This window comes from Meleagris gallopavo, chromosome 2 (genome assembly GCF_905368555.1).
Source record: "Meleagris gallopavo chromosome 2, MGAL_WU_HG_1.1, whole genome shotgun sequence".
In the NCBI taxonomy this organism is placed as follows: Eukaryota; Metazoa; Chordata; class Aves; order Galliformes; family Phasianidae; genus Meleagris; species Meleagris gallopavo.
Genome location: NC_139405.1, coordinates 77,072,207 through 77,095,199, shown reverse-complemented (window position 1 = coordinate 77,095,199; position 22,993 = coordinate 77,072,207). Strand labels below are relative to the sequence as shown.

Below are 22,993 nucleotides of genomic sequence, written 5' to 3'. Positions count from 1 at the left end.
TTCCAAATAGTCTCTCTGCACAAATTAGGAAGTACATCTGATGTATGGCTATGGTCAGTGGCTTTGAAACGCATTTTACTTTCTACTCAAGTAATAGCCCAGAGTTTCCAAATTAAGTCTAATATAGACATAAGTCATTTTTAGATAGCCAGTTGTATATGTAGGTAGTAGAATAATTATCTTTTGAAACAGTGAAGCTTTTTTGTTTATAATAATCGTGTTTAAGTATCTAGAAAACCCCTGCATTTCTAAGAATGACAGAATAGTATTGAAGCAGTGCACAATCAGGACAGAATGAGTTTTTCCTCAGAGTAGGTACTGTGAATGGAAGAAGGCATAGAGCAATGGGAGTGGTTCTAGAATCTTAGTTGCATAATTTCTAAAATGGGAGCAGAATTAGAGCTGTCATTATTGGCACATGAGGTATGTCAAAATCTAAGTTTGACTGTGGCAGAGGCCTGGTCAGCCATTGGAAGCTGACCAAACTCTGTCCAGAGGAGCTCCTGTCTGCTGCCACAGGGACAGAGCATTGCTGTCAGATACCTTGCTACTCCTGCTGTGAGGACCCCCCAGGCAGGCTCTCAAGTGGGACGAGTTGCCACGTGGGCCTGGGAAATGAGGAGGAAGCTCAAGGGCATCTGGGAGGAAGCTTTGAAGTTTCATTCTTAGGGATCCCTGTATCAGGATGGCATGATCAGGGCTGTAGCAGGGATAGCTTACTGTGTTTACAGTCTGTTAAATGTTTTCTCTGAGCAAATAAATAATTACTGATATACAAGTGTCTAAACAGAGAGGTTTAGAGATAACTTAGTTGCAAGCAGGTCTGAGCTAGCAAAGCTCATGTCATAGGGGTAAAGAAACTACTTGAAGCATATCTATATTCTTATTTTATTGTCTTTGGACAATAAAACTCTCTTCCTCTCACATGTAAAAATGAATGAGCTCTAACTGACTGATTTAACAGAGATCTTCTAACTCTCATGTTCAATCTAACATGCTCTACCTGTTAGAAGGTTCTCACATTCCAAACAGTCTCTCTGCACAAATTAGGAAATACATGTGATGTATGACATATACATGCTGGTAAGTACTGTATGACAGATGCTTGAAGTCAGGACTTCCACAGCATGCATCCAGAATGCAGAAGGCTTCCTGAGGTTTCCACAGCCTACCAGTTGTGGTGATAGTTGCACATTGTGAGCCATAACTGGAGGTGTGAGGATGAGATCAACACAAGGTGATGAATACTGATTTCCAGACCACTTCTTCGTTGCATGGAAGAGAACTCTGTTGCATATAGCTATGCATTTTTCTTAGAAAATATAGTTTCTGAGCAAACTGTTTCAATTGACTTCAACTTTTTCTTGGAGCTCTCTGACTAATGCTCTTGTTCACTTCATGTGGTATTTCTCAGGCTCTGTCTAAAACAAATGTGCTTAAAACCTTCCTTCGGCACTACTGCAATGCACAGAAGAACAAACTCACAGTCACTGTTAATGTCTAGCAGTGTCCCAGAGCCCCAGAATCTGTGGTTTCTAGATGATGGGCTCTTTGGGGCAGGTGAATTTAACTTTTTTTTTTTTTTTTTTTTTTCCTGCTGAAACACAGCACCCAACCAAGCAACTGCACGGCCTTCATGGCAAAGTCTTAGTATGATATGTGAAATGCAGTCTGAAAGTTCTCCTCTTTCCTTCCACAGGACAAACAGGAGGACTTTAAAACGATGGTTTTGGAGGGATTGGAGATGGCCAAGCATCAGGTGAGGGTGGCCTTTGATGCTTGAGTTGTGAAATAAGCTTGCCATAATACTACCATCACCTCAAGGCCCAGGGTAGCATTTAACTTCCAGAAGGAACTGAAGGAGATGAGTCTCTTCAAGGTTGAGGGGTTTTTGCAGGGAAGTAAGTGTAAGGGTCCTCATTTTTATAGACACCACATAAATTTATTTTTGTTTTCCTACATGAATTTAACAGTTTTCGTTCTAAAATGAGTCATCTTCACAAATCATTATAAAATGAAATAATTATTTCTGCTAATGGACTAGCGTGGAACACAATCCCTGATCCAATCTCTGTCAAATTAACTGTTGCTCCGAGTATCTGAGGAATCAGTGGTGTTTACAAAGGTACTGCTGTGTAGCATGGACAAAGTGTATTTTACTGCTCGGAGGGAGCAGCAGTATTTGCACGTGCACCCATTTGGTTGGCTGCTGTGTAGCACTACCACTTGCTGCATGCTGGGGGTGGGCTGCAGCCATCACTGGGTTGTGCCAAGTGCTGCAGAGACCAGTGCTGAAATGTCTCCCTTCTCTGAATCCAGCGTGAAAGCTCTGAGGGAGAAATCTTAAAGCTAAAAGCTCTTGTAAAAATAGGAGGCTTCCCTTTGCTTAGTCTGTTTTGTGGCCTTTCTTTTCTTGAACTGTTGTAGAGAATAAACAGCGTGGGTGGAGTAGTCATCTCCGGAAGCAGGAAGCCGCACGATGAAATACTACCTATGTTCATGTTTCATCTAACTGCTCTTTGTGAAACAGATGTCATAGGCTCCTGAATTGGAGCAGGCTGTTGCTTTCATGTAAAGGATAAAAACAGTATTTGTGAAATGCCATTTCTTGAAGAAATGTGTTTGCTCAAAGGCTGTGCGATCAATAGTCCTTTCCTTGCGCTCTGCTCTCCTGCCATTCGGTTACTGAGTGAGATCAGGAGGAGCAGAGCCTGCCCCTGTGGCCGTGCAGCTGGTGGTGCCCTTAGCCCCTACCTCAGCACACTGCCTGTGTGGGCAGCAAGGAGCTCCTCAGAGGCCGACTGGGATGGGCCCTCACTTATATGTGACCTCTGCTGCTTTTCTCCTGCCTCAGGGAATGAAAAAAAACTGCATTGTGGAGCACTGCTTTCATGGTAGTTGGTCTTTTGTACTGGTTTGTCAATCGTTGTCCAAATAAGGCATTTCTAGAGTTGATATTACCTTGTTGCATAGGTTTAAATGTGTTTTTTTTTTTTTGAGTAAAGATGACTATGTAAGCAGCTGCAGGTCAGTGCTGAGATGTTTGTGTGCAGATATTTAAGGCAACCCTCAAGGGCCACTGCCTGTGAGCAGTGAGGTGCTGCCTGCGCTGCTGGAGTTCCTCATGTCCTCACCCTTGAGATCTTCCCTGTGAGGTGGAAGCTGTGTAAACAAAGTCTGAGATCACATACAAGTGGTGATCTGGTTCCCTGTGTGAAACATTGGTGTCTGCTCAGAGCCTCTGGACCTGATATTTAAAACAACACTGCTTATGCTCTTCTGAAAACTCTGAACTCTGCCTTCAGATTGAAAATCCTTTGGTTTTATCTTAACTTCCTCAGGACTTTGTTGTCCCTAATGCTAGCAGTAGGGCACAGTGAGAAGGCTGCCATCAGAAGGCAGCCTGCTTTAGAGAGCAACTAGTGCACAACTTCTCCCAGCAGCTGCAACTCCCACAGCTTTGCAGCAGCTCAAGCTGTGTTCAGGGCACCACGGGGCTGTGGCCTCACAGAGGGCATGCAGATCCGGCTTGCCCTGGGCTGAACACCCAGCACTGCTTCCATGTGGGTGTCAGCTGTCCCTTTGTGGCCAGCACTGCTCCCACGCATGATGGCAGGGAGGAACAGATCTGAATCATAGAATGGCCTGGGTTGAAAAGGACCACAATGATCATTGAGTTTCAACCCCCCTGCTATGTGCAGGGTCACCAATCACTAGAGCAGGCTGTCCAGAGCCACATCCAGCCTGGCCTTGAATGCCTCCAGTGATGGGGCATCCACAACCTCCTTGGGCAACCTGTTTCAGTGCTTCACCACCCTCTGCGTGAAAAACTTCCTCCTAATACCTAACTTAAACCTTCCCTGTCTCAGTTTAAAACCATTCCCCCTTCTCCTATCGATATCCACCCTTGTAAACAGCTCCTGTTTATATGCTCCCTTCAAGTACATAGTATGCAGTGATCTACTTCAAAAGCTGCACCTGGGTGTTTTTTGTGCCTTGGTCAATTTTTTTTTTTTTTTTGAACATGGAAAAATAATGTATTGACACTTATCTATGTTTAGCTATACTACTTCTGTTTTGTACTGCATTATTTCCTATTTCTCTGTACTTACAGAAAAACCCAGAAGAGGACAGCTCAGGGAAAACACTAAGTTGGGAACCAGGTCACCTGCTTCTAACCATCTACACCGTTCGCAGCATTGAGCAGCTTTTGCCTTTCTTTAATGTACTCAGCCAAGTTTTTAACAGCAAAGTCACAAGCAGATGCGCTGGACACTCAGGGAGCCCTGTCCTTTACCCCAACTGCTTTCCGAGTAAGGACATAAAAATGGAGAACCTCAAGACATTCTCCAGCAAAGCAAGGCAAAAGATAGAAGAAATGGTTGAGAAGGATTTTCTGGAAGGTGTCATAAAAACGTGAACCAAACCGGTACTGTTCTGCTTATGTGTAATGTATGTATTCCAATGAAATACTTTATCTTTCCCAGTTGTATATTATTCTTTTCTTACTTTGTATGTAATAATTAATGTTGTATTTAAGTTACATATTTGTAAATAAGAGTTCTGGATGTGGCCTGAATCAAGTGTAATTATTGGTGGCTCATATTGATTATGGTGCCTACTATTTACAGTCTACTTTCTGTTGTCTTGAGTTCTGTCTTCAAAAAAAAAAAAACACACCTAAAAAATACAAAGTGCACATTTTTTTTCAATTTGCTTCCAGTTTATTTGTCTTAGGGTTTGGGGGAATCTATTGGCACTTGTGCTTATTTAACAATATAAAAAAAATGTCACACCAGGAGTTAATACAGTTAATATTTTTGTCAGAGGTAGATACCCTGAACTGAAATACATGGATGAGTGATACGTGTGCATATGAAGTGTTACTCCCCCTTGGCTTAGCCCCTTCACCCCCACTGGGGAGTGAAAGGAGTCACAGAAGTCCACCTTAAAAATGATCAAGTGTTAATTTCTGTTCATCTCTTAATTTCATAAAAAATCTACTGAAGATACTTCTGCAATAATAAGTTGTATTATTTGCAAGCGCTCTCATGTCACTTTGGTGTCCCTGCCTTGAGCTGAACTGACTCAGGCCTAGGGCTTGCTGCTCCCCCACACTGCCTGTGTGAGAGAGGTTCAGTTGCTCTAGGCATGCAGGAGAGGTGTGCATGCAGCAAGGCTGTGCCACAACTGTGGCTGCACTGATGGGGGAGGTCAGCCTGGATGAACGTGATGATAAGCTGGGAAGTGTGGGGTAGAAAGGAATTTGATCACAGTAACACTAAAATATGAAATTAACAGTTAGCCAACTATAATCCTTGTAATCAACAAAAGCTGGAGGCATCCCTTTTGATTAACAATAGCAGCTGAAAGCTGAGTTCTGTTACATATTGGTAGCCACCTCACATCAGCGTACAGAAATACCTGCTTGGCATGACTGGCTGAAGGAGATGGGCTGCTGGGTAGCTGAAGGGAGCCTCTGCTCTGGCAAGGCTCTCTAGAGTCTTCACTGGCCCAGGCTGGAGAGCTCATCTTCCCTGCATGCTGTCTGGGAAAAGCTGATAACCAGACTGCTGCCAGTACAAAGGATGGCTCTTTAGCCTTAGAAGACAAGAGATGTAGCTCCCCTATGGCCCCAAGCAGGCCAGCTGCTAAGAAATGACATTCAAGGCCCCTGCCACCTTTAAATCCTTTCAGCTTCAGTAATTAGTCAGACTTGGAGAGGAGGAGAACATACTGCATCAAGAACATCTCACTAAGAGGTAAGCTGCCAACCAAGGTAAGAAGTAAGTGAAGTAGCATTCTGCTTAGTTCTGAGTAATCCTTCCTACAATCAAGAAGGTTTCGATACATCCACATTAGTACAGAGTAAAGAAAGTAGCATTAAAAAAGAAGTCCAGTTGTGAGCTAAAGTTGTTAAATAGGCTGGGGCGGTGCTCCTTTTCCACCAGCAAGGTGATAAACAGCCAGGCTTACTTCATGGGCAAGGGCATCGGCGTTCTCCTGTGGGATATTGTAGAAGTTAGTTAGTAATCTCTTTATCAGTATTAGAAGTTTAGAATGAATGTGCAACACCACAACCAAAGTTTTCATGCAAACACTGTTTTCTCATGTTGCTGTCATGTTGAGGTATCTTTTGCCACTGTGGTCAAGCTGGCAGGAAGAAGGGAGGACCACGGGAAGAGCTGGACTACTGCTTGTGGTGACTTTAAGTCTGCATTTGGACTAATGCTTATTAGCACCCGAAATTTATTCTGGACTTTTTGCCTTTTAAGAAATCACGCAGTTACTGGCTGCCTTGCTAACCTTATTCTAGAGTTCTCAGAAGGCTGTCTTTTCAAAATCATTTAATATCAAATCTGCCTTCATGAACATCTTACTCTCAAAAGTAAATGTTAAGAACATTAAACATTTTTAGATGTAAGGAAAGCTGAAGTGATTATTATTATTTTTTTTTACCACTGTTTCTCTCCCTCCCCCAAATTTAGTACCTATTGCATTTGATTAAACATCTAGCACCCACTACTGAGCAAAACACTGCAGAACAAACAAATAGTCCAAGCTCTGACCTGCGTGTCTGCTTCAGCATAGACCCTCACAACATCTTCTGTTCCTGACGGACGGACAAATGCTCGTGACAGCTTGTACTTCTTTACCAGAGCATCGATTTTCTCTTGTAGCCCTGGAGGTGTAACGGCACGTCTTTCGGCATCAGTTGTGTCAATTACTTGTCTGTCTGCAACCTTCAACATCAGAAACAGACAATTTATTTCCATGCTGTAGCACTATGGTGAGAGCAGAATGAAACAGGTGACTGTTAAGAAAGAACTTTAGGTTTTGGTTTGTTTCAATATCAGAATAAGAGCTCACTTTGAGAGCTGCCTGCTAACTCAGAGGCTTTTGGATCACTAGGAACCCCCTGTTCAGCTGCTGCTCAGTATGTGGTAACCAAGTCCTGATAGGACTCAGCTTCTGGTTTGGAAAAAAGGATCAGCTCTGAACATGCCTCCTTGGTTAGCTGCTCAACTAATGCTGGAGCTTTTCTCAGTAGATCAGAACGCGTAACCTCTTGTCTTTGGTTAATTTTAAAGCCCAAAGCTCTCTTACTGTGTTCTTAAGTGTAAGACAATGTTATCAGCTGGGAGCCAGTTTTCCTCAGGTTCTCCAAACAGTGGAAAAGGAAGGAGAAAGAACTTGAATATTCTAGTTATACAAGTGGCAGAAAAATCCAGAAAAATGGGACAGAGTTAAAATCTGACTTAAAGCAGAGCAAGACTGTCTCTCTCACATTAATGTTCCAATTTTCAACCAGAGGCAAAAGTGAAATGGAAATATGAATTTTACAAAGAAAGACACTGCTGCAACACAAGCCAGTGTGAAGAGCAACTAACCTGAACTTTGAGCAGCCGACTTGGAAAGTCAGTGTACAGGGCATCCCACTGCTGCAGAGTCAGACCTTTCAGAGCCAGGATTGCTTCAATAACCAACATGTCTGAGATGGCATCACCAACTGTCTGTTAACAGAGAGGGGAAAGGGAAGACTTGGAGAATTCATCAGAGAAGAAACGAAGGCATGCTTTGATCAGTAAGCTCCCACCTGAAGAAAATCATCATGCAGCCAGCTGACTTGCCTTGGTCTGGATAGTTGTTTTTTAGGTTTTTTAATTTTGACTTGCCAAGGGCAAGTGCTAGTCCTCACTTTTCCTAAAGGGTCAGAACGCTTGAAGCTGGCCTGTGAAATGTGGCTTGGCCCTGCTCCTAGAGGAATGATCTGTATGTCATGACAAGGGATTGTCATGGGCATTGGAACATCCCCACCCTCTCATATTACAAAGATCAATGAAAAACATCAGATGAAAAATTGCAATTGAGTCAGGAACAAGTCACGTGCTCTCACTTGGTTCTCCAGTCACTTCATTCCCTCTTGATTCTGAATGCAGAAGCAAGATAAAAATATCCTACATCCATTCCTGAGAAGCTATCACATCTCTGATGACTACTACTGCCCTCTTCCTCTTGGTCCCTTCCATCGTGGCACACCCCTCCTGCTCCAGCAGTCCCTGACAGGAGCCTGAAAAGTCCGAACAAATGGGGTTATCACTGTGCTGACAGGCATGGGGCTTTGTTCTTCTTGGCTTTTACCTGATTTATCAGGTCAATCATGTTCTCAAGCACCTTCGCTGCTTCTCTTTTTGCATCATCTTTCTCCTCTTTTGCCAGTTGTCTGATTGTGTTTTCAGCAGCCTTACTGAAGAGTACCTAGAATAAAAAAAGATGAAAACTTGTCAAGACCAGCCCACAGCCCATATCAAGAACTGGGATATAAAAAAAAAAAAGCTTTTCACCCGTTAAGCCCAGATAATAATCATTAAGGTTTGCCTCCATTAATTCTCATTCCCCACAAAAAACAGAAGAGATGGTGGCAGTGCTGTGATAAAGGCAGAAACAAGGCTGCTCTCAATATATGAGAGAAGAAAAGTCTTGGTTACAAATGTAAGCAGACTATGAAGAGATTTCCCTCAAAGGCTAATTTTAACTTAGATTTTATGCACTGGCTGCAGATATCACGTATGACATGCTCACACTTACTGTGCCGTGTCCATTTGCCTCAAAATAAATTCCAACATCAAACTCCTGGGCCTTGTGATGCAAGTGTTTCACTCCTGTTTTGACACAGTAAACAGGTACCTACAACCCAAGGGCATACAGAGAATGTAAACTGTGTTACCATCTACTGATAGCAGCTGGAGGGGAAACTACGTGATCTTAAAAGGTACCTTCCAACCCAAACCATTCTAGAATTCTATGATTGATTTTAAGATATTTGTACATCCTAATTCATTTCATTATTTCAGGGAACGTAACAGATTTCTATCCAAACTTTAAATGACCTAACTCATTTTTTGCCAACCAACCTTAAGCCACATATTCCTATTGAACAACAGTGAGCCAGCTGCTAGATAAAAATGAAAGGATCAGTGGCTAAGTATCAAGGAGCCCTTTCCTGCTCACTTGGTTGCAAAGCCATAAATTCCTCGTTATTCCAGGAGTAACAAAGGATTTTGCTGAATGTTTGCCAAACTAGATTTTAACTGGTAAAAGTTGAACTTTCCAGATTTTCTCCCTCCAATCTCCTTTGCCACTAATTATTAAGTGACTGCTGTAGGTTTTGAAACAGTCATCAGTTGTTGATTTTAGCACAGCTTAAGCCTTCCTAGGAATCATATTATAGTAGTACTAAGTAAAAACAGCAAGAACATTTGCAGAATACTACCAGATATAAAGTCAAGAATACCTGCACCGTCTCCTCCAGGTAGCGCGTTGAACTCCCATTGGCATAGGCTGTTTGTACCACTGCCATCTTTAAAGTCTGTCCCACCTGAGCAAACCAAGAAGCAAAGCACTTTACTGTGCAGTGGGTGTGTACAGAAGGCTGAACAGCTAGATAACCAGAAAAAAATCGTACAGGACTAAACCTATGCTCTCCTGCAGACATTTAAAACTCCTGAGTATCAGAGATCAGAGAATGTGGACGCAGGTAAGACAGCATGAATTTTAGTAAGCTTTTGTGTACCACGGGTGTTGTGGTGAGCTTGAAGCAGCTCTCCTTAGGCTTTCAAACCACTGTTTAGATTCAGCAAGCTCAGCACACTGGCCAGACACATGGCATTACATGAGGCCACGACCAAGAGCAATAAATTGAAAGCTTCTAGAGCAAAGCAAGCGAAGGCTGGTAGATGGCAAGCACAAGTTCTCCTCACTGGCTGGCATGTCTGCCATGGTGCAAGAAATTAGCTGGTGTCAAAGAGAAAAAAAAAACAGGGTAACTCATCTAGGCTAACCATCAACACCAAGTCCAAGTGAACGTTTGAAAAAGAAAAGCTTTCTCTCTCTCTTCCCTGTTGGAGGAGGATGCTTTGCTGCAGGTACTGGTTTGGGAATGTTGATAAGCAAATCCTGTGACTGTTGCATGTTCTCATGCTCAACTTCATAAGGTTTCAGAGAAAAAGTGGGGGAAGGATTGAGGCCCCCAAAATTCAAAAAAGTCCATTCTTTCATTTTTTTTATCTATCAGTACATTGAGCACATAAACAGGAAAATTCTCTCTAAGAGCTGTAAGTTTAAAATTTCAGTATTTGGATTTTTATTTGGAATAAGGAAATTACAGCCCTGTCAAAGCAACAGTTTTTTGTTATGCTCTTTTTAAAGTGGGTGCACTTTAGGCAAGCATAGAAAGACCACCTGGGAATAAATCAACACAGTCTTTTCAGACTATTATTTTACACTTTTCCTCTTTTAAGTGTAAGCATTCATTTGACACAAAGTTACCTTGGCAAGGAGTTCTTTAAGGAAGATACTAATTAAAGTTGCTATTTTATCTCCATCAATTAAGTGAAAATGGCCAGCTGTGTCCTTGTAGTAATAAACAATTCTATCTGCATCGCCATCAAATGAGCAGCAGCTCTCGTTAGGCTTCATGTCTAGCCCTAATGCACACAGAGTTAAAAATGCAAGTTAGAGATAGGAATAAAGAAACAAAATTAGCTCTATGCAGACACACAAAACAGATGCTCCAAACTGACACTGCATTTGCTAACTGTATACAGTGTATAAAACAAATGAGGAGTTCCTGCCTCAAAGCGTTTCTAGGCTTAATGCCAAGACAGAATTAACTGGGAAGCAGTCATCACCTGTCAGAGCAAACTGCCCTTTTATCAATGCAAATCTTTCTCTTGTCCAAAATGCTGACCTTGCCATTAACCTTGGCGTTCGTATGTCAGAAACAAGCAGCTGGCCTTTCCTAGGCTCATTTGGAGATCTTCGGTAACGTGGCAGAGCCCCAAAGGACACTGCATCCTTTATCCCCCTTCCTGGAGGGACACAGTTTAGCACACAGGTGGGCAAGGAAACCAGCCCACACTGCTGACACCTTCTATCCTTCAGAGCAAAGGAAACCATACCCCAAAACTTGTCCCTGCAAGCAGCATGACAAAGAGGAAATGCCACCATACCTTGATGTTCAGGTTTGGCTGACAGTCTCAGTCAGGAAGCAGTTGCTGAACAGACAGCTCAGTTTAGCTTCAAATAATCTAATATTCAAACCAGTCCATTCTCCCAGTTTGGGGATTTTCTCTTAAGCACTCTGCAGGAATCTGGTTGAAATAATTACCTCTGTGGTGTATGTCAAGCTGTCAGTTTGCTGGCATCAAAGTGTTAATTATGCTCTTCCTTGGGAATACGGAAAAGGATTTGTAATGCTAGGCCACAACGTAAATACTTCTTGTTAATGTAAAGGGAGGGAAAACAAAGCTAGTCCTGGCTGATCCTTGGGCTCCACCAGTTTAACATTCGTGTCAGATTGTCAAACATGTCTCCAATGTGCTGAAACATGCTGTAGTCCACCAAACAATATAGAATGATAACCTAAGATTGCGTCAAAACCTGTCCTAGGATTCTTCCTTTCCATCACACAAGCACAACCAGTCTTACAATCACTTAGTAAGAAACAAGGGAACTCGGCTCATCTGAGGCTGATACACTCTGCACATTTAGATCTAGACAGGATGTAAAAGGATATAAAATGACTGACTACGTACCTTTAGGTGGCTTTTGATGAACCTTTACAAAATCTGCCCCACATAGGTGGTTGAGCTTCTCCTTCGTTCCATCATTATATACCTGAATTTGTACCTCCTTTGGAAAATAGGTCTCCATCTCTGCCAGTTTCAGAGCTCCTATGCCATTGGCACAATCAATCTTCAATTGCCTCTGAGCCTCTCCAGAGCTGAGAGACTTTGTATACAGAAAGAAAGGACAAAGTGAACTCACACCTGACTGAAACCATAGGCTCCGCCACCCCACCTGTAGATATGCTGAATTTAAAACTTCAGACCAAAACAAAACAACAGCAAAAGATACCCACTTTGTACATTTGCAGGAAGAAGATAATTACCAACATTTACCTTCTTTATCAGCTCCGTAAAAGCCTTGGATAACTTTTGGTAATAACCTTCCAGCGTTGGTTTCCCATACTGCCCCTGGGTGTTTTGGCAGCAGACCACGTAATGCAGCTGTGGTGTGGTCACTAGACCATAATCTAACGTAAAACAGAGGCTTCAATATTAAGAAATTGAACAGTAAATTAACTTCTCCTTCAAAGTATATTATACAAAGTATATCTACTATTCTACAGAAAACAGACGAAGGCAGCGCAGGTAACACAAAGAAAATAAAGCTCTGTTAACTGCTTTACCATAAAGCAATCCAACTCTTCTGAAAGAAGACTGTTACGGACAAATGGAAATGGAATCTGGGCTACTGCTTTAGGGCTACGTAGCAGTCACATTTACAAAAACAACTTGACAGTAAACTAGAATAGCAAAAGCTTGACATACCATGGTACTGACCACCCAGAACGGAGATGCCATCTATTACGGCCTGTGAAAGTTCCTTGCTGCTTGGTCTGGAAAATAAAAAGCACAGCCTTTACAGAAAACCTTTATACGTGGGTTTGGAAAGAAGGAGCATGGGGAAGATGACTATGAAAAGCAAGTTTCCTGCCAGCAGACTTGGATTCAACATCCACGCCTTTCCCATTGAAGGGGCCAACAATAAAGAAGCCTGAAAGTCACTACCCTAAAGAATTGTAAAGATGAGTGAACTTCTGATGAACTTCTGTGTCATGGATGTGACACAGTGCTCACAAAAAAGAACAATCAGACACCCAGATCAGAAGTGGTAGGAAGCTCTCATAATTATCAGAGAAGCTCATAACGGAACAATATTAGAAAATGGCTGTGGATTGCTATAGTCTTAAGTGACTTTAACAGGTAGCAGACTAAGCATGGGTGGCAAACCTGGCTGTAGAGAGCTAAGCACTCAGCAGCACTCATGAACAAACTGCTGCCACCTCTGCTAAAAGCAGCACACATCTAACAGTGTTTTCGAATTACCTGGTATCTCTACCAATAAAAACTGAAGCATCTTTTTGCTGGTTCACTGCTGCTTTTTGGCAGATCTCAGTTACTATTTTCTGTAACTCTTGGTCCTCTGCATTTGCTAGCTGCGTAGCATATTCTTCCCAGGATGGGTGCAGCATTTCACCAAGAGGATCAACCAACTTCACACCATTATCTTCCTTAGAAGAAAAGAGAACAAAACACACTCAGCTTAAGAGTGGGAAACTTAAAATTGAAGGCAGTTGAGGTAAGGTTTAACCATACTACTTCTGTCAACATGGACCATTTCTAGGAAGTCACAGATTAGCTATTTATTCCAACCTCCAGCAAACCCAAATAACTAAAGTAAGCAGTGTATTAAGACACTTCCCCACCCTCCACCCCGTCCCATTATAATCTTGGCATGAAGTTCATCTGACATTGAAGTGACCTAAGGGGAAATGCGGATACCAGGGAATACTCCGTAACAGCAGAAGTCTAAAGTGTTTGATTTGTAACTGCTTCGTTTTTTCTACTGACAGATTTTGCTCAAAGGCTCATCTCTTCTCATGGGCGCTCCTAGCCTTGCCAATCTTACAGACATCCTACATTACAGCATCGACTTTTCCACATGAAAGAAAACGACCATCCTATGTATGTGGAAAGGTAACTCTCAACATGCCAGAGTTCACATTTTAATGGAACACTATAAACACATCTCTTAAGTAGATGGAGGTGCCTGCAGGATGCAGCCCATGGAAACCTCTCGTTCCTGTTATTACCACGAGCTTTGATTCTACCAGGCCACATCTATTTTTTTCTTCAAACAAAAGGCTGCTCTTACTTCAGGATTGTGAGATGCCGTAACCATGACACCGATAGTAGCTCCTGTGGCCCTGGACCTGAGCGCTGCCAGCATGCCCATGCGGAACATGACGTGCTCAAGCTGCTGCGCCTTGCTGCGAAATCCAGCGGTGCCATACTGAAGAGTAAGTCCAGCGGGCTTGGGATGCAAAGCCGAGTATTTTTTAAGTCCTTCAACATCCATTTCTGGAGAAAGAAGTAACACAAGCGCTCGTAAGAGAAACAGTCATTCAAATTTGTTTCACATCTTGTACTTCATTTGAGTTTGAACCCTATCTCAAACTGGGGACAACACAATGCTGGAGACCTCGCTGCAGCCTTACAGTACTTGAAGGGAGCTTATAAACAGGAGGGATCTGACTTTTTAAACAATCTAATAGTGATAAGACAAGGGAGAATGGCCTTAAACTAAAAGAGTGGAACTTTAGGCTATATGTTAGGAGGAAGTTCTTTACTCAGAGGTGGTGAGGTGCTGGCACAGCTGTGGGTGCCCCATCCCTGGAGGTGCTCCAGGCCACGTTGGATGGGCCCTGGGAAGCTAAGTGGTGGGAGGCAGCCCCACCCATGGCAGTAGGCAGAGCTCAATGACCTTTGGGGCCCCTTCCAATCTAAGCCATTCTATGCTTCTGTAGCTCTGCTTGTACCCCATACACCCCTGTGTGGGGCTGTGGGGAGGACCACTACCAGAGCCTCTACATTCCCAGTACAACACTAAACCAACAGAGCTCGACTAGACCACGAAGAGCCCAAGTGATGTGGGTGAGCAGATCTCGGACCATCACTCGTGTCCCCTCCAGGGCTCCCAACAACTCTCCGCAAAGAACTAACGCTCGTCACACGCTTCACACAGCCACACAACTCCATTACGTTCACCATAACCAGCCTGCCTCCCGCTAACAAACCACGCACCGGCCGCCCGCTGCGCACCGCCTCACTGCCGCCGTGCTCCCAAGGAACGCAGCCCTACCCGCACACCGCCCTGCCCGGCCGCCACCTCCGCGCTCTCCTTCCGGGTCCGGCCAGGCCACGCCCCCTACGAGGAGCCATCCAATGGCAACGCGGTGGGCGGGGCAAGCGGCCGCCACGCGGCAGTCGGCTCAGCCCGCGGGGTCGGGCCGTAGGGCAGAGGGCGGAGCCGGCGGCGGTGGTAGAGCGTTACGAGGAGGCTGAGCCGTGCCCTCCGTCGTTCCTATGGAAAAACCCAATGCTCCGGCACTGAGGGTGGATGGGATCAGGCCTTTAAACGGGAATGCCGTGTTAAAACCTGTACGGTATCTCCTCGCTGAGCTGATGATGGCCGTTTAACCCGTGCAAATGAAAGCGTGACGCGTGTCAGGCAGCACGCTGGTACGCGTGGACACGAAATGTAAGCCAAAGCAGTGCTGTCGTTTCAGACAGCTACTCACCGGTTCCCTGCGGCTTCCCGGGTTTTCATAACACCCCATCAGGCTACAGAAAGCAGAGGGAAACGCGGAGCTGTTGGCCGCCTTCTCGAGCAAGGCAGATTTTCCTTTAACGGCAGCGACGCCGCTGAGACGTCACGCAGATTTCGGGTTCCCACCCCCGGCCGTCACGTATCAGCGCGGTGCCATGGCTGCCGCCGTGCGGGAGTGCCTGGAGCTCCAGCTGCTGGAGGTGGAAATGCTCCTTTCCATGTTCCCCAAGAAAGGGGAGATCAGCCTGGACGGGGCTGCCGTGCCCGCCTTGCAGCGCTACCTGAGGGACGGCGGCGGATCCCTGCCCCCGCGGCTCGAGTATTCGGTCGCTGTCGGTGTCGGGGAGCCAGAGGTGAGAGCTGCCCCTGGGCGGGTCCCTGCGCCTGCCTTACTCGTGGTGCAGGTGCTAAACGTCTGCCCTAAAGGGGGGAGTGGGGGAACAATTTGCTGCTTCAAAGGCTGAGTGATAAAACTGCGCCCTGCCCGGAGAAATTGTAGAGTCTTCTCTGTAGGTTGGTTACCTACAGAAACCCGCCTGGATGCTCTCCTGTGCAACCTCCTGTAAGCAGGGAGTTGGAATAGATCATCTTCAGAGGTCCCTTCCAACCTCCATGAGTCTGTAATCTTGTTTTTAATCATTTCATAGAATCATAGAATGGCCTGAGTTGGAAGGACCCCAAGGATCATCAAGCTTCCACCTCTGCCACAGGCAGGGCCGCCAACCTCCACATTTAATACTAGACCAGGCTGCCCCATCCAACCTCCTCTTCAACACCTCCAGGGATGGAGCATTGAGCAGTGAGGACTTTTGAATCCTTTCCTGCTCCTTGACTATAGGCAGAATTTGGTTTCCAGAGAACTGAAGTGGCACAGTGTCTTACAGTGCTGTAAGACACTGTAGGAATAACCAAGGGAAATTCAACTGCCTGCGGTTGGTAGAGATCAGGCAGGATAATCTCAAGGTTTCCGCAGCCTAACATGTAGGTAATCCTTTTTATTGTCTGTAATGAAGAGAATGCTTCATCTCCTTGGGTATTTGCTTAAAATAGTAATAATAATGCCTCTATGCACAGTGTGTATAGTCATAAGCATTCTTCATGTAACTGTTTTCTGGGAATACATTCAGCACCTGGGCTGAATTCATTGTTCAGATGTGTGTTTGGCGAGGGGAAAGATTCTCAAAGCCACTTTCCTCTGAGGCCTTGTATTTTGTCACTATAACAAAACTGAGCACATACTCAAAACATGCAATGGAAATAGGAATGTCCCGTAAGTAGCACCGTTGTACCTTCTTTCAAGCCATAGCACCATTTCTGTAGATGGCAGAAGAGAGCAGCTGTGATAACATTTGATATGTTGGGAAAGTCCCAGTGAGATACAACAGAAGGACCAGATGAAAGAATGGGTTATGGGGACAAAAGGAAGACATAAGTAGTAATTCCAGTTTTTAGGATGCCGCAATCTCAATTACATTCCTCATAATCTGCCTGTGGCAGGGAAAGGAATCTAGCATGTCTCTCTTAGCTGTGGAATTCATTTTCTTTTTGTGTGTTTGTGCTCTGTTTTTAAGGTAAAAGTGGAATTGCAGGTACAGTTGCCTCATATGTATCCCCACGTGGCTCCTCAGCTTTTTGCAAGATCAAATGCACTGCACAGACAGCAGCAGTTGCAGCTCAACACTCTTCTCACTTCTCACATCAGCTCTTTGGATTCAGGTGAACTGTGCGTATGTGAAGCTGTGCAGTGGCTGAAAGAGAACAGCCTGCCTTATTTAGAAAATAGTAAGATCTCTGCTGAAGGTGTTTCAAAGGAAACAGTAGTTAAAGAAACAATTCAACGTATGTGGATCTACAGCCATCACATATACAGGCAGGAATTGAGGAAGAAGATCTTTGAGTGTGCAAAGAAATTAAACCTGACTGGCTTCTGCTTGACAGGAAAACCTGGGGTGATCTGTGTGGAGGGAATCAGAGAAAACTGTGAGGAGTTCTGGCGTGTTATCAGATATCCCAACTGGAAGCATATTTCATGCAAACATGTGGAGACTGTAGAAGCAGAGGGAAGTATTGATAATCTGCGCCTCTTTCGAACTTTTGAAGACCTGCAGTTTCAGGCCCATGGTGATTATGGCCTGAGGAACGACTATCACATGGATCTGGGCCAGTTCCTTGAATTCCTGAAACAGCATCAAAGTGGACATATTTTTCAGATTTTATTTGGTGTTGAAGGCAAACTCGCAGACAAATAAGAAAAGACATGTAAAAGAATGCTAACTTTGGACAGCAAGAGATGAAGCTGACATTAAAATTTATCCTTAAGCAATGGCTGCTGTGAAAAGGGAAACTCAGTGTTTAACACAGAAGGGCAGTTCAAGTAGATGTTCCTGGCTCTGTTCTGAATTGCAGTGTATTTTTTGAAAGAGGTGCTTGTTTACTTATTTTCAGAGTCCTTAAAAGCAGCGTTTATCACTGAGCCAGATCTCACAGAAGTGCTTGCAAGGTGATAAAAATCCCACATGGTAGTATCCCGAATTACACTGGTCTGCAGTCATCCATACTGTGCTGTGTTACTAAGCTGAGGTGCAGAGCTTTAGTTAACTTCTTCATTTAGTTGTGGGTCACCAAGGTGGCTGTCAGAGATTGACAGTCAGAGATTGATACGATTTCCAGTATAAAAGTACACTCCACCAAAAGGAGTCAGAGATTTGCTGTATGAAACATCTGCTCTCACTTAATTCAGCTGATCCAAGAAAAGCAAAGACTCTTGTGCCCACCCACAGCACCAAGTTTTGCATTTATAACAGAGGAGTGGGGGGGAAGGGGAGGTTGGAAGGGAAGTAAGCCTACATCACCCTATCATTCGGAAGCTTTGGATAGTATGTCTTTACAGGGATAGTGTTATTGTCCACATTTCCAATAGCTGCTTCTTCTCATCTCATTAGGGTCCGGTTACATTAATGGTAATTTTGAATGGTAACAATTGCTTAACTCATGCTTTTTTATATTTGTATTGCTAGGCCTAGCATATTGAAAGGCGTTTAAGATACTAAATAAGGAAAAATATATGTTGTGTGTGTCTATATAGATATAAAAGGATTGTTATATTTAAATATTATTAGTAGATGATGGCTGTGTCTGAGAAGTCTGAAATAGCTGTGCCTTAAAGAACCACCACAACCACTGCCTTCTGCTTTCTCTCTAAGCACCATAATAGGAAAATTGGTACGCAGCAATAAAACCACCCTTACTGTTGCGGTATAGATGACCAAATCTAAAAATCAAGCTATTTGGTTAGAAGCTATTTAAAAGCTATGTTTCAGTACACTCCCCTGATGACTACAATATTAAAAATGGAGATGCTTTGGCTGCCTATTTATAATACTCTGATATTCTCTCTTTGTGAGGGACATTTACTGCCTTTATGCTGAGCAATTGCAACACAATTATCTTGTTGGGGGAAATGATAATTCACAGGACTATGGCTTTGTTGGAATATTTTAATGCTGCTGAATAATTGTCAGCAAAGGTTCTACAGGTTCAATTCTTATTAGAAAACTCTCATTGCTGCACACAGGAGTGACCAGTAAGGCTTTTATGTGGAGGAAAATATTTCTAAACTTACTGTTCTTTTTCAATAACAGCTTGACGATTTACACAAATTACATCCTGACTTGTAATAGATTAAACAGTCATTGCATGTATTTCTTAATTTTCCACTATACCATTTTTCTGCTGAAGTTCTCATTGATATGTATGACAAATCTCTGAATTCAAGGTACAACCACTCATTTTGCTATAAAAAAAAATGTGCACAGCCATCGTGTTGGACACATCAAGTGCAATAACAATCAGAAAACACAAATACAGTTCTCAGATTAATTTTTATTTTTTCATTTATAATTAATTATGACTTCTTAATCTGAGTTTCTAATCAAATATTACGATTTAGAAAATTTGTTCTGAATCTTACAAAATTATCTACTCTTCGGCTCTCTAGGCAGAAACATTCTGAATATTTTAGTGCTTTTCCACTGCTGCTGATTTACTTATTTCTTCATGAAGTATTTACAGTTTCACTTTCATGGCTTCTTCAGGCCAGGTGAATGAGTCAGCCACAAAGCTGTTATAATCAGTGCTGTACATCTGCGAACGGATGAAGGCTTCAAGGTCCTTGGGCTGAGGGTAGGTGGTGGCACTGTTATTCCTGTAGGCTTCTTCTGCAATCTAGAAAGTTGCATTGAAATCCCAATTAGTGCTTTATTTGAATACATTTAACAGAATTTTAAAGTAGGAATTTGGTCAGAATCAAGATGACATCTTCTTTGGTGCTAACAGTCACGTCAAGTTACACTGGATCTGGGCTAACATACAGCAAAAAAGATTAAGAATATGATAATGTATGCATTTATTTGTCTGATTCGTGCTGCTTTTGAACTCTTACAGGATTACATTCTGAGCAGGCTACCGTGGTTTACCACCTTCTATAAAGCACAAAAGACAAGTTTGATTTATTCCAAGCCTCCATGCCCCCTTGTATGTGAGGGAAGTGTATTATTTGCCTCAGTTTGGTAAAATATTTCTCAAAGGTAAATGCTAAACAAGGTGCATAGGTTTAAATTCTATGTATGACTGGGGAAAGTCTGTGTACTTTGTCACTGAGAAATCAACAAGATCAGAATCAATTGCCTCCTACGTATGGCTGTGGCAAAAAAAAAAGACTTCTGGAAGGGACTGGAGCTCACTCAATGCATCAAAGCATACTGTCACATCTGAAGAATACCAGCTTGAGATACATACATCTTTTGACTAGATGTTCCTTTGTGAAACAAAAGAAGGGTTACACACTAGTTTAAAGCAGCAGTGATCTTCAGTAAGATCTGCTTCAACTGCAACTGGCAAACAGACGGAAGCTCTTACTTTAAATGAAGGGAAGACAAAGTCTTCTTCCTGCTCTCCTCAGCCATCACTCTAAAACATAAATATTTCAGCTTGGTAAGAAGCCAGTACTCCAAGGGAAGAGCTACAGTATCTGGCTTCCTTTTTAGAATTCATCTGAAGTCCCAACCAGAGCTGACTGAGATGTGCATATTTGTGCAAGAGTTTCTCTTCAGGTCTGCATGCAATAATAATCACAGCTGAATGAGGTCTGAATTTATGTTCTGCATTTGGTATTCCAAAAATTTTCAGAGTATTTCTCCCCTGGAAAGGACAGAGGCTGTCACTTAACCTTTAATGCTGTAAAGCGAGAGTGGGTACTCGTGGGAATAACGTTTCAGCTGAGATCAGGCAGAAAGACTTGTTCAGTAACATTTTCCTTTTTCGACACACATTCGAGTTATCTCATCAGAGACAGCTGAGGAGTTTCCATCATTGCCACATAGGCAGTTTGATATAGCCTGAGGAATCTTGCTAACATTTTAACATTTACAGGACAGTTATCATTTGCATAAGAAGACATGAGGGGCAAGAAGGATATTATTATTATTATTATTATTATTATTATTATTATTATTATTATTATTATTTTAAATGTAGAGTAAGTGAAGCTAGGGGAAATGTCTGATGCATGAAGGCTCCTTGTTATTGCTTCAAAAGGATATTCAGTAACTGGAATGTATTTGTTTACATCAGTAAACAAATTTTCTGGAGTCCCAACTCTTTCCTCCTTGTACTAGGGTTAAATTTGGGGTTACATTTATGAATTGAAATTAAATACGTTTGTTTTTACTACTAGACCAAGATTGCTGTAAATCAACTTGTGAGAAGATGTGTCAGCTGATCAAATCTAATGCTCAGCATGAGAAGAAAAGAAGCTAGGAAAGACTGAAATGACTTACCCTCACAGCAATCTTCAGTGACACCTGCTGAATTGTGACTAAAGGAGGGTACAGGCGACCTTCCTGTAAATTCTCCTCTGAAACTTGCTGAGCTATTACCTAGAAATAAGGCAGACATGTTTAACTTTAAATGCAGACACAGTTGTAGCTTTATGAGACACTAGTCTTACACAAACAAATGGCTTTGGCAGGTCACGCAGGTACTGTGTGACTTAATTTACCTAGTAGTGATTTTAACAATCTGCCTGCTCATTAGGTGTAGCCACATAAGAGCTAGAAATTTAGGGAGTTAAGCCTTTTTCTCACTCTGATTATATTGAACCCTGAATCATTCATATGCCTGTAGATGGGGTAGAAGGGAAATAAATATTTATTAATACCAAATCTGATATTGATTGGTTAATTTTTTTTAGGTAAGAGGAAATTTTGGGCATAAAAGCATTGACAGGCTGTGCGATGAACAGAACAGGAGGCACTGAACAGGATCTTGAGTGAGACCATGGGATATAAACTAGCAAATTGTTCACTAAGACACATGAATTCCAGCCACTGGTTTTAGTTGGGTCATAGACTTCTAAAATTATAGAAGCACCTGTTATTCTGATGGTTGTTAGGTCATCCTGTGCAGAAAATAGTGCTGAAACCTTAAGTGTAAAATGCTTTGCATAAAATTACTAGCGGCTAACCACATTTCTCATACATCCAGCTCACCAGTCTAGTCTGTATGAAATCAGAAAAGGAAATACAGTCAACCACAGAGCAAAGTAAAGTCAAAGTAAGATTATCCAGGCTTTCTGGAAGTCACTGCAGGCAGATTGATAAACAAGAAGGTCTAAATTCTGGCTTGTTTGGACAACAAACCCACTGCTGCTAGAGGGTCTGTCCACTCCACCAGAATGCTGCAGCAGGTCTGTCACCTCAGCCACAGCAGATTAATAGAGAAATTATTCTGAATCTCTGTTTGATTTACTTATTATTTCCACCAGACTGATGAGGGGAATCAATGACACAGAAGTTCTGATTCACATCCAAGCATCTCCTCTACAGCCTGGATATTCTTGCTTGGTCCTTCCACCAAGACTGGAAGCGTTTTGCAGTCACCTCCAGTAATGAACAGATCAGGAAAGCATGACAAGCTGGAGAAAATTTGACCATTTCCTCATTGGCCCCATGAAAAACCTATAACCATGCAGTGTGAGGGCATTCTCAAAAGAGTGAAGAGACACTGCACACATTGTCTTTTTTCATGAACTTCCTCTATTACTACCACAGATAACTTTTAAGAAGCAAAGGATCCTGAAGATACCTTTGGGTCTAATGATATTCTTGTTATCGCTAACTAAGATTTGTTTGTCACTTTGGGATCTGAAATAGAGAACAGCATTTCATGATAATCCAGCCTTGGGTTTGCTGAGCCTGAGAGTCAGCTGGGGTCACTTCACTAACCTGGCTTCTATTCTGGAATCTCTTTGGTGGACTTGATGGTTTCAGTTCTTTAGCAGTCCACCTTTGTATCTTCTAGGGAGCTGATAGTCAGAAACAAATCTAAATAGCTTCTAAGCAAACTAAGCACAAAACTCATATATTAGACATGGTTTGGCTTCAAGTAGTTTAAGAACTAAAAGCTGTCTTCTCTAGCATTCACTATTACAGTTCTCAAAACAGAATCTTTTTCAAATATTACGAAAATATTAAATTATTTTAAGGAAGCAGACAAATACATATGTCTGTCTGTCTTGGGGACAGAAAGAATTTACCCTATTGTGGGCATTATGTGGGGTAATCTACCTGACACCCTGCAAGGTGCAGCAGTGTTTTCCATATGGAGGGGAAATTGTAACAAGTGCAGCAAGAGGTTGCATACTCTACTTCAGTAAAACAGGTAAAGGAAGATTATTTGTTTACCTTTTAATCTGATA

At 42.7% G+C, this 22,993-nt stretch overlaps 4 protein-coding genes across 20 annotated transcripts in view; 2 read left to right on the top strand and 2 right to left on the bottom strand.

Moving 5' to 3' along the window:
- DOP1A (DOP1 leucine zipper like protein A) overlaps nt 1-4,712 on the top strand; it is a 66,291-nt gene extending 61,579 nt beyond the window's left edge. For 9 of the 11 annotated variants that reach the window (XM_085217720.1, XM_085217724.1, XM_085217725.1 and 6 more), the window contains 2 exons: nt 1,700-1,759; nt 4,115-4,712. In XM_085217720.1, the coding sequence (XP_085073846.1) occupies nt 1,700-1,759; nt 4,115-4,420 (366 nt within the window). In that variant the 3' untranslated portion in view covers nt 4,421-4,712. The remainder of the gene's footprint in view (nt 1-1,699; nt 1,760-4,114) is intronic. The other 2 variants (XM_085217727.1, XM_085217726.1) reach the window with 1 other exon arrangement.
- PGM3 (phosphoglucomutase 3) lies at nt 4,702-15,355 on the bottom strand. Of its 4 annotated transcripts, none has more exons than XM_010707675.4 (13): nt 15,209-15,355; nt 13,783-13,988; nt 12,954-13,138; nt 12,396-12,463; nt 11,964-12,097; nt 11,598-11,793; nt 10,330-10,487; nt 9,296-9,379; nt 8,590-8,688; nt 8,143-8,259; nt 7,392-7,514; nt 6,570-6,743; nt 4,702-6,003 (listed from the first exon to the last, which is right to left on the bottom strand). In XM_010707675.4, the coding sequence occupies exons 2-13, from the start codon at nt 13,984-13,986 to the stop codon at nt 5,917-5,919; spliced, it is 1,629 nt and encodes a 542-aa protein (XP_010705977.1). In that variant the 5' UTR covers nt 13,987-13,988; nt 15,209-15,355; the 3' UTR covers nt 4,702-5,916. The 4 variants fall into 4 exon arrangements, with proteins under 4 accessions (XP_010705977.1, XP_010705976.1, XP_010705978.1 ...); XM_010707674.4 differs by lacking the exon at nt 15,209-15,355 and adding an exon at nt 14,712-14,864; XM_010707676.4 differs by lacking the exon at nt 15,209-15,355 and adding an exon at nt 14,770-14,854.
- Nucleotides 15,356-15,392: 37 nt separating this feature from the next.
- RWDD2A (RWD domain containing 2A) lies at nt 15,393-21,458 on the top strand. 2 transcript variants are annotated; one of them, XR_014881501.1, is made up of 3 exons: nt 15,393-15,590; nt 16,809-17,660; nt 19,681-21,458. XR_014881501.1 is itself a non-coding variant. In XM_003204384.5 (2 exons), exons 1-2 carry the CDS (start codon nt 15,393-15,395, stop codon nt 17,484-17,486), a joined length of 876 nt encoding a protein of 291 aa, XP_003204432.2. In that variant the 3' UTR covers nt 17,487-21,458. The 2 variants fall into 2 exon arrangements, 1 of the variants encoding a protein (XP_003204432.2); XM_003204384.5 differs by having other exon boundaries at nt 16,809-21,458.
- ME1 (malic enzyme 1) overlaps nt 19,100-22,993 on the bottom strand; it is a 156,931-nt gene continuing 153,037 nt past the window's right edge. For 2 of the 3 annotated variants that reach the window (XM_010707673.4, XM_085216912.1), the window contains exons 14-15: nt 21,075-21,173; nt 19,100-19,461 (exon numbers count right to left, since the gene is read on the bottom strand). In XM_010707673.4, coding sequence (XP_010705975.1) covers nt 19,303-19,461; nt 21,075-21,173 — 258 coding nt within the window. In that variant the 3' untranslated portion in view covers nt 19,100-19,302. 3 annotated transcript variants of the gene reach the window in all.